This window comes from Natator depressus, chromosome 17 (assembly GCF_965152275.1).
Source record: "Natator depressus isolate rNatDep1 chromosome 17, rNatDep2.hap1, whole genome shotgun sequence".
NCBI classification, from domain to species: domain Eukaryota; kingdom Metazoa; phylum Chordata; order Testudines; family Cheloniidae; genus Natator; species Natator depressus.
In genome coordinates, this window is record NC_134250.1 from 7,897,195 (window position 1) to 7,911,095 (window position 13,901).

Genomic DNA, 13,901 nt, shown 5'->3' on the forward strand with positions numbered 1-13,901 from the left:
AAACCTGGGAATTGCCGAACTCACTTCCCTTTTCTCAAGCAAGCAAAGTGCTACCTCATGCTGCTGCTGGTCGTCCCAGAAAGGAATGAGGACTACAGAAGCGGTCGTGGTGACAAACAAGTTCAGGCATTGGAGACAAGAAAGATGATGGGAATTTAAAAAATAAACTAACAGTGTGTGGGTTCATCACGTTCACAAAGCCTTGCATTTGCCCTACAAAACTCTGGGAGTCTCTGACAGAGAAGCATTTTCAGGAGCTTTTACTTGTGTTACTGTGGCATCTCTGACTCAACTAGGAAGCAGCATTCAGAACAAAAACGCAGAACAGGCTCGATTGACGTCAACAAAAGGAGTGTGGCAAGGTCGCAGGGCTTCACTCTAGCTGTTCAAGTCCACATCTGCACAGAAATCCTGACAGGCACCCTCCCTGATGGCAGCATTCCACCATCTGTACTATGCCAATTACGTGGTCTCCGAATAAAGTGCCGAAAGCTAGCTTCTTGCCAAGTACAGCTGTGAACATTGCTCGCCCCTCACCCCCCAAGACAACAAGATGAGACAGTCTTTTGGAACATGGTGTGCCAACACATTCTGAGGCTACCATGATCAGAGATGATGGCACAAACTGGAACCACAACTGTCATGTCTACTGGTAAAGATCAAGAGGAGAAAATTAAACTATTTGCAGCATCTAATCAAGGATGAGGGATGAAGATGATGTCATAAAGCGGAGATCCATGAAAACAGTGTCTGAACAACACTGAAGAGGGATCTGGAGGAACTAAGAGCACTGCCACAAGGAAGCATCTGTCTGTGATCACGTAAGGTGACCAAAACAATTATGCTCTGAGTGTGTATGAAGGTGCTTACAGGTGCTTTTCTTTGTTTTCTTCGGGTGGGGGAGTTAAATGGCAACAATTGGCATTGTGTCTATATCACACTGAAAACGTCCAGGCAGAAGCATGGAAAATAGGGAGCCTCGTATTAAAAAGGCAATGCAAGTCTATTGCTCTCACTCATTAAAGTGAATCCTCCAAGTCAGCTATCTCACCGCTGACCATCTGCAATGAGAGCAATGTCTCTATCTAATCCACAAGCTTCACACAAAAAGGGAGTGTGATGGGGTGGACAAACCCTACACTGGAACCGGGCAGGAAAGGGTTAATGGCCTGACCTGAACACACGCTGAAGCCAGCTTGTCTTGAGACACCTACCAGGAATAAAATGTCTGGAATGGAGGACCTTAGGGAATAAAGAACGAGCAAGCAGGCTTCAGAGCTGGGCTCCCCTGACTGAAGGATCTTAGGCCTGAGGCAGAAAGGCTCTAGGGGGTGGGCTGAGTAGCACTGAGCTGAGGATCCTGGGAGACACCAAGCAGGAAATGAAGGACTGAACTGGACATTGCGTTGTTGTTTGTTCAAGTCAAACCCTGGGAAGGGGCAAGCTTTGACCCTACACTGGGTGTATGGACCCCATTTTGGAGCTGATGGGAAAGTCACTAGCCCATAAAAGGAGGGAAAAAATAAAAATCAGTTCGGATCCCCAAAATATCAGGGAGAAAATAAACCCTCCAGCTCCTTCCTAGTCACACTGCATGAAGGGAAGAGCATGACTAGAGGAGCAGAATGTCCATTGCAGGCAGCTTTTGGAGGCAATGTCCTGGCTTCAGAGAACATGGGGAAGGCTGGACTTTTTTTTGGCAAGGGGGGTTATTATTATTACTATGAGAACGAATTGCTCCTACTTGGGACAGAGCCAAAATTCCCTTCCCCATGCCTACCCGAGGGAGGCAATATTTCTTTAAGGATAGGGGACCCAGTGGATATCGTGTACTTAGATTTTCAGAAAGCCTTTGACAAGGTCTCTCACTAAAGGCTCTTAAGCAAAGTAAGCTGTTATGGGATAAGAGGGAAGGTCCTCTCGGGGATTGGTAACTGGTTAAAAGATAGCAAACCAAGGGTAGGAATAAATGGCCAGTTTTCAGAATGGAGAGAGGTAAATAGTGGTATCCCCCAAGGGTCTGTACTGGGACCAGTCCTATTCAACAGATTCATAAATGATCTGGAAAAAGGGATAAACGGTGAGGTGGCAAAATTTGCAGATGATAGAAAACTACTCAAGATAGTTAAGTCCCAGGCAGACTGCAAAGAGCTACAAAAGGATCTCACAAAACTAGGTCACTGGGCAACAAAATGGCAGATGAAATTCAATGTTGATAAATGCAAAGTAATGCACATTGGAAAACATAATCCCAACTATACATATAAAAGGATGGGGTCTAAACTAGCTGTGACCACTCAAGAAAGATCTTGGAATCGTTGTGGATAGTTCTCTAAACATCCACTCACTGTGCAGCAGCAGTCAAAAAAGCGAACAGAATATTGGGAATCATTAAGAAAGGGATAGAGAATAAGACAGAAAATATCATATTACCTCTATATAAATCCATGGTACGTCCACATCTTGAATACTGCGTGCAGATGTGGTCGCCCCATCTCAAAAAAGATATATTGGAATTGGAAAAGGTTCAGAAACGGGCAACAAAAATGATTAGGGGTATGGAACGGCTGCCGTATGAGGAGAGATTAATAAAACTGGGACTTTTCAGCTTGGAAAAGAGATGTCTAATGGGGGAAATGATTGAGGTCTATAAAATAATGGCCGGTGTGAAGAAAGTAAATAAGAAAGTGTTATTTACTCCTTCTCATAACACAAGAACCAGGGGTTACCAAATGAATTAATAGGCAACATGTTTAAAACAAATAAAGGAAGTATTTTTTTCACAGAACACACCGTCAACCTGTGGAACTCCTTGCCAGAGGATGTTCTGAAGGCCAAGACTATAACAGGATTCAAAAAAGAACGAGATAAGTTAATGGAGGATAGGTCTATCAACGGTTATTAGCCAAGATGGACAAAGATGGTGTCCCTAACATTTGTTTGCCAGAGGCTGGAAATGGGTGATGGGATGGATCACTTGATTGTTACCTCTTCTGTTCATTCCCTCTGGGGCACCTGGCATTGGCCGCTGTCGGAGGACAGGATGCTGGGCTGGATGGGCCTTTGGTCTGACCCAGTATGGCCATTCTTATGTTCTTATAGGGACTTAAGCTTTGAAAACACAAGTGATGGTTCTGTGCATCTCCAACAGAACATCTAAGAAAGGGCCTTTCAGCTCACTTGCCAATATGCAGGAAATTGAACTCTTAGGTATATTCCTCATCAACGAGCAATAGATTTCCATTGGGGAGGATGATCTAAATAAACACTAGGAAAAGAAAGAATCTAAGAATTGGATTAATTCCTTTCCTAAGTCTGTTCTCATTCTCTCCCAGGTGGCACAAAGAAGCAGAAATCATCCAAACCCAGTGGGCTTTGCACGTAAGCATTTGCTTGCAATACCTTGCTGAGGAAGGTAGTTATCCCCATATAGCCTCTTCCAGGTCAGATTACTGCAATGTACTCTCTACTTGGGACCTTTCATCAACTTCATTTAGTGCAGAATACAACGGGCTGGTTATGTTGTACTTCTTGTCTGGCTTCCACCGGGTGCCATAGAAGGTGTTCTTTTTGATCTATAAAGCCCGTTATGGTCAGGGTATTAAAAAGTTTCTCTCTGCGTGCTTTACCCTGGCAATGATCATCAGCACAGATTCTAAATAGGACAGAGCTGTATGTCAGCGTACAGGGGGTTCTCAGGAAATCGAAGCAAATAATTCCCAAATCACTAGCATTCTCTTCTGCTCACAAGATAATTATGAGATCAGATTTAAAAAAAATATATATTTTTTTTTAGGCGTGGTTGTGAGCAGTTCACAGCTAGCATTCCGTAGCAAATATACAAAATCGGAGCTGGCTTACTTAGCTATGATTAGTCAGATGGGGAAGTGACGTGGTATAGTTTCTTTTCTGACGGGATGAGGGCACAAGCACTACTGGGGTGAATACTCATGTGTGAGAATTTAAAACCCATTTTACAAATACCCCACATTATTCTTTGAAATATTCTTTGCATGAATATTTGTCCCAGTGAAATACAACCCCTTGGAGGTTCATAGGAATCAGACACAAAAGGGACACAAGCACAGCTGGAGAAAATTCATGTAAACATTTGATCAAGCGTTCATGGAAAGTTTGCTGCAGCACTGAGCCAGTTCTAACTCCTGGTGGAGGACCCTGTCTTTGGAATTTGCTTCCCCCCTTGGTTTGACAGAACCCAAATTTGCAGAGCTTCAAGCCATGCTTCAAACACCTGATTACCGGGGACGATTTTGAAGAGTGCCTTTGGTTTGGCAGCAGAAGTGTTTTGTTGGATTAAGATAACACAGATTGGCTGATATATTGCATGTTTATCCTTTCCAGTGTAAAGCTTTGGACTGACAACAGGTCCTTCTTACAAAATGAAAAACAAATATGACACATACGGAACATGGACACGGAGGTGGATAAATGACGTGCCTAAGAGCCTCTCAGCAAGTCATTGTCAAAGCCAGGTTTAGAACTTGGACTCTCCAGATCTGCTAATCTGATGCTCAAAGCACTTAAAGGTGCCTCTTCGGTTAGTTTAAACCAACTTATTTAGTGTCTTTTCAGCCTCCTGATTTCCTGTTATCTGGTACGCTTTGTGCTCCTGGCCTTTTGATGATTGCACAACTCTGTACACAGCAAATAGTGTCATTAAGCGCTGAGGGACAAATTCATTGCTAACACACGTAGGTGCAACTCTATTGGAGTCAATGGAATTGCACCCGCTTATGTCAGCGGTCAGTTTGCCCCCGTATCAGACTGGGCTTGGATGGCAAGGTGCTCTGATTCAGTCCCTAGTGAGGAGATGTTGAAGGACAGGAAACAGACCTAAGCTTCTGGATGTAGCTACCCGAGACTCAGTGTGACGGGGAGAGGAGATTTCTGAACAAAGCAGCTCTCCTTTGGGTAGATGGGAGTTCTCATTCTCCAGCTGATCTTGTCTAATTGAGTTGGCACACAGTACTAGGACAGTGGTCAGCACAGACAGGCCAAACAACCCCCAAGCTACAAACAGAAGTAACTATGAGCACTAGCAAACAGCAGGAAGAAAATGGAGACAGAACAGTGGGACAGAGTATTATAAAACAGCTCCAAAAATAGCATGCAATTATTTACAAATATTCCAGAGATGAAGGAAACAGATGAGACCAAATGCATGGCCCATTTGTATCATGAGTGCTTTGCGCTGCTTGTTGAGGACACTCATTCATTTCAGAGCAAACCAGATTCTGAAAATCACTTCATAAAACGTACCGATGGATTCTCAGTGAATTGAGACTGTCCCCACTGTCCAACCCCATCAAAAAGAAAAAAGAAAAAAAATAAGGGAAAAGACATTTGGAGACAAAGAAGGAAAATTGCACTCTTCTGAGGGGGCTGGTCCCGTTCTGCCAACCTAGTACGGATCAACAGTGCCATCCAGTGGCCAAAAAGACTCATCGCAACCTTTGGCTCTAGTGCTCTCTCAACTTCTTTGGGTGAAATAATTCAGCGTAAACTGGTTTCAAAATGTTCTCCCCAGGTCTCTAGTTAGGGATCCCTAGTGCAAGCAAAGAACCACCTTGATAATCTGAGAATCCTGCAGGGTGCTGAGGAAGATCAGATAATCGAGGTACTTTTCAATGTAACGAGTAGACGCTGGCAGATGTGACCCTTGTTTTAGATGACAGGAGTGAGTGGTGGATAACTGAGGCATTCGAAAACGGGGCAATACTGAGGTTCATCTTGATTAACTTGTCCACCTTGCTTAGGACTAACTGATACAACTCTCTCCACTCTTGCTCACTGAATTCTGTTCCAGGTTTTCCCCTGATGATGTGTGACACAACCCTTCATAAACCCCGACTCCAAAGGTACCTGAATTCAGGCCTGACCTGTTTGGATGAGAGGTGGGTAGCATGAACTGGAATTCCACGACACAAGTGTTGTCCTTCAGCTGGCGATGCTGGACACTGTTCAACTCATAGGCAATGTACGCCCTTCGAACGTACACCTGGTAAAAAAGAAAGTCTTAGTCAGTTCCACTGGGCTGGGGAGATAGAAGTGATACAATGGAGGAGTCACAAAAAAAAACAAATGCCTCCAAAATGAATAGCTTCTGGATTTTTTTTTAAACTCAAGAAACAGGAGATCAAAATACTATTACCTGGAAACTGCTAGAAAAGATAAATGATCCTGTCTCAGAGTGGCCTATATGCTATAGCCTTCAGAGGAAGGCCAAAACACATACAATGTACATAAATTTGAAATATTATTCTGGGGCTGGGGATTTCTTCCTGACCTCAACTGGTGATTAGTTTCTGCTCTGAAGCATGAGGATTGAAATAAGCAATATGTTATGAAAGAGAGAATAAGCTCCCCCAAATGCAGGAGAGGAGGCTACAGTTAGGTGAAAGCCAGCAGTTCAGAAAACTCACTGTGATACAAACACCACACAGGGTTTTCTGAGTGCTATACATCACTCAGAGTGCAGACCATTTTATAAGGCACTAGCTTCAACCTCTGCCCCTGCAAGGAGGCAATTTGTCTTTAAACAAAGGAGACAGGTTGGATCTGAGATTTTGGTCCAGCCCATTATAAAGGTTAAATGGCAGACACCAAGTTTGGATCTAAACTTCCTCAAAATGCAGAAATATTTCTCTCTCTCCATGCTAAGCTCAAAGCTCACCTACCAGTTAGTTTTACTGAGCAAAGGAATGATGGTTAGGGCATCAAGGTTATAACACAGTGCCTGTTATTTCCAGAGTGTCAGAGGGATCCTTCACTCTCACCTGACCTTATACTAGAGATGGTCGCAGAGGGACCTCAAGACAACATCTCAGACAGACAGATAGATAGATGGAGGAAAACAAAGGAAGAGAGAGAAAGTTTGTTTTCAAGTGGGCAGAAACATACCTCCAGAGCTGCCATTCGCACCACCTGGTTACTATGGTAGAAAAAATTTGGTAGCACATCAAAGATGGATGTTTCGGACAGAATGAGTTTCTGAAAGAGATCACACACAGAAGGGTTTTACAAGAGAATGTCTTGCTATTAGAGCAGAGCCAAAAGTTTCCATCGAAGCAAAATTCTGATGGAAATTTTTTTTTGCACACACATTTTTCTGTTTTCTGACAAGTGCTACTTTCTACAGCTTTTCTTTCATGCTTTTCATTGTGGCAGCACTTAGAGGTCTCAATCAGGTATCAGGGCCCCTTTGTGCTAGGCACTTTACAGGCATATAACAAAATCACAATCCCTGTGCCTTAAAGAGTTTACAGTCTAAATTCTAAGCCAACCTGCTGCAGGAGAAGCCACCTCGCAGTTCCCTAATTGCCTTGAGTCACAGTCTGTACACCACACAGCAATTAACCCTTTCACAGTTACAAGGCGAAAAGGACAGGGGCCTGTGCCAACACCTCAGATGAGTATTTGGCTGCAGAACTAAAATAGCACTACAACTAGAGGACAGCCCTGCTACTGGCTGAGACTTTTTCGTGTTCAGTCTATGGGTCTGGGAATTTACACACATATACTTGCTTTCATAATCCACCCACAGCCCCTGCAGAAAGGGCAATTCAGGGCACTGCTCTATGCCTAATGCTCAATATATTCCCTTTCACAGTGGGCTGCAGAGAAGTACAGGGTGATATTTTTCTGTGAAATTAATCAATTGCTTAAGGAGTTATTACATTAGGAGTGAAAACATGTTTTGGAAAAGATTAACAAGCACCCCAAATCTGCACAAGCTAGTACTAGGAAAGCACACTCTTTCCAGCACTTAGTATTAAACAGGGACATTGCTAGAGTTGTGAGAGGCCTACACCTGACATACCCTGGCAGTGGTCTCCTCAAGATGAGATCTTCCACGCAGACTTGGAGCCATGCATTTTTTTAAGGCAAGGTTTTGTGCAAAACTGGTACCATTGAGCTTAGTGAGAGGAAAGTGAGGAACCAGGAAAAAGAATCCTGTAGGTACCTGTAAGTTCTCAATGCAGAACTGGTGTCCGTACATGTCAATGGCTGACAGGAAGATGGACTCCACCTGGTTGTGACGCAGCTCGTATGACGGCAAATGGGAAGCAATGAGAACCTGGTAAGACAGGAGGATGCAAAGGGTGAGTGCCAGAGAGAACTGTTATGCTGGTCCGTTATTAGAAGGATGCACTGCAAGAGCTGCAAGTCTATCCCACCAGTAGCCACCATACTCCCTACCAGAAGAGAACGTTAGCTGCATGTGTGAACTCTAGGCTCTGTAGCTCAAGAGTGATGCTGCAAAATTTAGTCTCATTTGTGTATCTCTGTGAATTGTATTACTGGGTATTCCCCAGAGAGAAAGGGAACAGCTTCAATCAAGTTTCATCGGTGCATGTGATTTAGCACAGCAAAGCAGCTAGTCCTGGGGATTGCCCAGCTGGCTGTTAACTGGAAAGCAGAGCTGGCAGGTAGCAGCCATGGGGAGGCCTGCAATGGAGCCAGCCTTTCACAGTTCCAGAGCAAACCGAACACGAGCCACCCATGCCAAGTACTAATCATCCAACACAGAGATGATGATAGGAAGGGGCAGCAGCTCACAAGGGAAAACCAAACACAAACAGAGCAGCATAAAGATACACCCAAGGACTGCAACATCATCCCCCAGCATGCCGCTGAGAGGTTCAATAACGTTGAATGGTTCAAGGACATGGATACAAATCTGGAGAAAACATAAGGTCACTGAACGGCTTCAAACACCCCCATTCATTTTCAACGCTCATGCACTGAAATAAAAGGAGAGATCCCCGAACTGTCAGCTTCCCTGCTGAAGACTTTTAGACTGGAAATGGGGACTGCAGGGTGAGAGAAGCTAACCGGAGTTCCAGGGTTAGCATTATTGTGCGACAATTATACCCTCCCGCTCCCTAATAACTACAGACTAACCACTAGCTAGGGAGCTCAGCAAAATATCCAGGTCTACATAGGAGATTCAAATGATCATTAAATTGGGACCTTGGAAAGGACACTATCAAGATTTTCCACATTATTTTAAATCATTATTTACAATATCCCTTTGGGAACTGGAAAGAGCTATCCATATTTCAATCTCTGTTCTAGGCATATCCACTGGTTTGCTATCGTAGGGTTAGTGAGGAATCCCAGACTGCACATCCTGGTTATACATCCTAAACAGCACACATTGGCTTGTTATTGTAGGGTTGCTCATGAGTATTGGAGTGTTTTGGTTTTTTTAATTTGCTTAGGGATAAAAAAAACAAAAAACAAAAAAAACCCACTAACCCATCAAAAGTCCTAGACTTTGCAAAACAGATGATTAAAATACAAAGCAAATCCAGTTTTGATCCTGCCAAGCTTGACAAGGTCCCCTTTTAGCAATGATCAGCACAGAAGGCTGAAGGTGCTGCATTTACCTGACGCGCTCGCAGGGCCACTTTTGCATTGGTGGTCTTGCTGAGCTGGGTCAACTCAGTTAGAATATTAATTAATTCGTCTGTCAAGGTGGGGTCTCGGCCACACAGCTGATCCTTTAAAAAAAAAAAAAAGACATTGGAAGCATTGAAAATGAAGACTTAGAAGTAAAGCAACGTTCTTAGATACATTGTTGAAGCTGTGAACATTCCCCAATGCTTTCATAATGTTACATGCGGAAGGAAAGTACATGAGCTGGAGAGGAAATGGGAGAGGGGAAGGAGGAGATAGGCAGAATCACTCATTTGATTGTTCATATGCAAGGTTTGTTGGGGCATCCAAGCTCATGGCAAAGTAGGGCATTAAATTGCCAACAAAATACAGCACAAACATCTCCCAACACCCAGCCTCAGCTCTGGATCAAAAGTCTCCCCCAGCAACAATCCAGAGTTCAAGAAACATTTAACCAGAATGAAACTCCTTGCAATGTGCAATGAAGATTAGCAAACTTGGCTCTGGAAAATGATCAGAAGGAAAGAGGTTAGCAGCTGGGGACCCTCTGCAGAAAACACCCTGTACATATCTTGCAGCACCACTTGTGCCTTTGGTCACACTGCCCTCTATGGCTAGAACAGCTTCTTCTCTTCCAATGCAACAACTGACTTCCCTCTCCTCAAAGCTCATTTCTGTCAACCCCCTTCTCCAGCACGAATCACCACTCTAGTGATATTATGCTTCTTCCCTGGTGCTAACTGTATTAAAAACAAAAACAATACAACCTGAAGAAAATCACAAAACTGTAACAAAATGAATGACCTGATGGTTTCCCATAAATAAGTTTCTTTCCACCTCTTTCCTGGCCCCTTCATTCTCTTGTTTTCTCCCCCTAGGTCTGATGTAGGCCCTGATCTTGCAATGAGCTCTTTGTGCCCCTCTATCCCCAATTAACAATTGGGACCACATATTGTGAACTCTTGGGACAGAGACCATGCCCTTTTACTTGTCCATAAAGGCCACGTTACACCAATGTCATTACATATGTTCACATACACACCAAAAAAACGGACCACCAGCCGTAACAACTAGAGAATGTCAGCATAACCATTTAGAAAAGCGTGTGTTTTCCAAACAGAATCCTTGAGAAGAAACTGCTAGGCTAATTCTAGACCCAAAAGATAGGGTAGGAAAATAAAAGTGTCCTCACGGAATTCACGACTAGTAAAAATTATTCCATGGTAACTTAAAATTCCAATGAGAACAGTTTGCTTAACATTCCCCAAATGCTGCAACATCGTGCTAAGCAAAACTGATTACAAGCAAAAGTGAAATTGACTAGTTCATTTCCACTGTCCAAACTGAGTGAATAGCAACAAGGAAACTAACCAGCATGAGTGGTGAAGTGTGTTGCAGTTTCAAAATTCTGAAAGAACTGAAAAAAAATGGCCATAGAAGGACAGAAATGTGTTTTCTCGCTACGTATAGGCAGTGCAATTCTGTAAATGCGTCCAGAGGTAGTTCTTAGCCTCAGGAGCAATCACACAGCTTTCAACTACTCACAGTGATTTGCACGACAAGGACCCAAAGTTTGTAACCTGCGGACGCCTCTAATGTGTTTCTTTTGTACAACCCTCCCATACTATTGACATATCAAATGAATCATAGGAGGCAAATGAGAGATGAAATAGGGATTTGGGACAGCAAGCAGCAGATGGTGCCTTAAGCACTTGCAGACCAGAGGGCCCTTTTAAGAGTCAAGAAATACAAAAGGAAAGAGACAAAATATCTACATCGCAGGTTAGATTATTTGATAAGCCTGCTGGCAGGAATAAAATAAAAATAAACCAACAATATAAACCTCAGAGACTTGCTAAAAATAAATTGGTTAGTCTAAGGTGCCACAAGTACTCCTTTTCTTTTTGCTAAAAATAGTTTATACCAACTCCCACCTCTAAGCCTAGCGAGTTTTAAAATTGTTCTTGATCCCCTTCTTTAACACTCTACGTCTCCTGCTCCAGCTTTATGCCATTTCTAGGAACCTACAACAATGGGACAGTTCAAAGTCAAATCATTTTCAGTTAACTAAGCTACCAGCTTGTAGACTATTGTCTCTGACTAACAGGGCTTAACAATGAACACTGTAGAGATGCCTGTCAACCCCTTCAAGTTACATTTGTGTCTGCAGACAGAGAATGGTTTAAGAATTGTTCACACTGTGTTTAAAAAAGTATATAGTTCTGTAGTACTCTGCCGTATCTACTTGTACAAAAGCTAGCTGCTGACAAGACTTAAGAGTTGTCATATGCTATGCTTCTGGAGCTTCATGGCAGCAGCAGGGATAGACCTTGGATCCTCCTTGGGCCTCTACGTCAAGAACAGCAACATTAGCATCAGTGTGTCCTGACATGACTGTTGCCTGTGGAGGACAAACTTAACCACCCCAGATAAAGAGCTCAGCAACCTTTAAAATGCCATTACTTTCACCAGCATATGTACCAAGAGGTCCCTACGGCCTGGAAGAATAATACAAAATTACAGATGAGAAGGAAGGATGGTCTTGTGGTTAAGGCACTGGACTGCAAAAAAAAAATAAATAAAAGCACAGTTCAAATTTCCAGCTCTGACACAGACATTCCTGTGACCTTTGGCAAGTCACTTAATCTCACTAGGCCTCAGTTCCCCCACTTTATATTTCCGTATACCCCACGATCCATGTGAGGATACATTCACTAGCAAGGCCCTTGGATACTATGGTAACGGTGACTGTGCAAACAGATTTTATATGACCTACTAGCTCATCCAATCGCTCTCTGCCAAGTGCAGGATTGTTCCCTAAAATATATTTTCTAGGGCTGTGTTTTAACAAGCAACTAGGCTGCCAGCATCTCCTTAAGGTGACTATAGGAAGAGGTGAGAAAGGAGGGTTGGGGGAGGGAGGGAAAAGAAAAAGAATAGAAGGAGTTGAGAAAAACAGATTATTTGAGTTTTCCCATCTCTCAGTGAGGCCCCCCTACCCTCTCAGAGAGATTTTTCCATCAAAGTGAAGACATAAACAGGACTCTTGGCCTTTAAGACTCAGCTTGCACAGGGGAAAAACTACGAAACAAAAAGTTTCAGTCCCATCCTAGCAAGAAACAATCAGTATGACAACAACAAAAATAAAAGCAGCTAGCTGGTGTTCCCATTGGCGTCTGCCTCTGCTGATTGGTGAAAGGAGCCAGCAAAGCCTCAAACCAGTTCTCTGACAAGGCCTAACACCTCCCCGGCACCCCTGTGTAATTACACACTTGAGTGACTGGACTCTGAAGAAAATTGAAGGCCTGAGCTGCAAACAGCTGCCATTTTCTCTCTCCATCACACCAGCATGATTACTTGAGAAATGAACAGCCCCAGCTCAAAGCTACTCCAGAATTCTCAGAGGAAATATGGCTCCGTGTTCAAATAATGAGATTCTTAAGGCAAGCGTTACTTACAATCACACCGGGAAAATAAATAAATAAATAAATAAATAAAATAAAGGAATGCCAGGGCCTTTTTATCTTACAAATGAGAATTTAAGAAACCCAGCCACAGTTTGGGGCAATCATTACTCTTCTGCTCCTCTTAGGAGGGTCTGGGGTTTTTTTATTTGGGTGCTTTGCATCTATTTTTAGAGGCAGAAAAACACGATGTCTTTAGCAAAATAGAAAAGACAACCTTGTAATTAGCTTTTTAGAAAGCAAGTCTTCAGCTCGGGTTTACGCTTAAAATCACAAGGTTCTCTAACTCCCCCCTCTTTACAGTTCCGCTTTGCAGAGCATTATTCATTATTGGAAATTTTCTTAAGGTTTTGTTTGTTTTTTCAATTTATATCACAGAATAAAATGGGACACTGAGGGTTTTCACCTTCTTTTGATGGCGGCATAAACACAGTGGAGTTTCTCCCATTTGTGGGAGCCTGGAACTCACGGGGGGCTCAGAAATCAGCCTAAAACAGTTATAAACCCACCCCCGCTCCCCCCCGCCCCTTTTCGGTGGGTTGGCTAATTTGCCTTTCTGAATACTGAGGAGGAACTGGCATCCTTGAAAACTGAAATTCTTCCAGTAGTTAACAAGCTAGACAGGCAACCATGCAGGTGGGAAGTGTCTCCCTGCTACCGTCAAGCAGACGGTTCTCTAGACCGGGTCATTCTCAGGAATCTCCCAAGTTGCCATCTACAGTGTAAAATTCGGAGGCAGTGAGTTCCAAGATGGGGTGGCTCTATGGTGTACAAAGAGCACGCAGTCCTACAGTCTCCTTAGACATTTGCATACAAGTTAAACGGAAGTGTAAAATACCTCATGGCCATGCTTTGATGCCTAACGCCTATTTGAAGGGGCCACCTTTTTGCTAAGAGGCTAATTCAGCCCCAGGGAAAAATGCATCTTGCAGCATTAAGGGTTGCAGCCGGTCGGAAAGCAGCACTGAAGTCCAACAGGGGGCTCTCTGATCTCACAACCATAGAGACTAACAG

General features: G+C 43.4%; 1 protein-coding gene across 2 annotated transcripts in view; it reads right to left on the bottom strand.

Moving 5' to 3' along the window:
- The window catches only part of ACACA (acetyl-CoA carboxylase alpha), a 185,559-nt gene that overhangs the window by 119,038 nt on the left and 52,620 nt on the right, over nt 1-13,901 (bottom strand). For both annotated transcript variants that reach the window (XM_074974614.1, XM_074974613.1), the window contains 4 exons: nt 9,414-9,527; nt 7,985-8,098; nt 6,922-7,011; nt 5,901-6,019 (listed from right to left, as the gene is read on the bottom strand). In XM_074974614.1, coding sequence (XP_074830715.1) covers nt 5,901-6,019; nt 6,922-7,011; nt 7,985-8,098; nt 9,414-9,527 — 437 coding nt within the window. The remainder of the gene's footprint in view (nt 1-5,900; nt 6,020-6,921; nt 7,012-7,984; nt 8,099-9,413; nt 9,528-13,901) is intronic.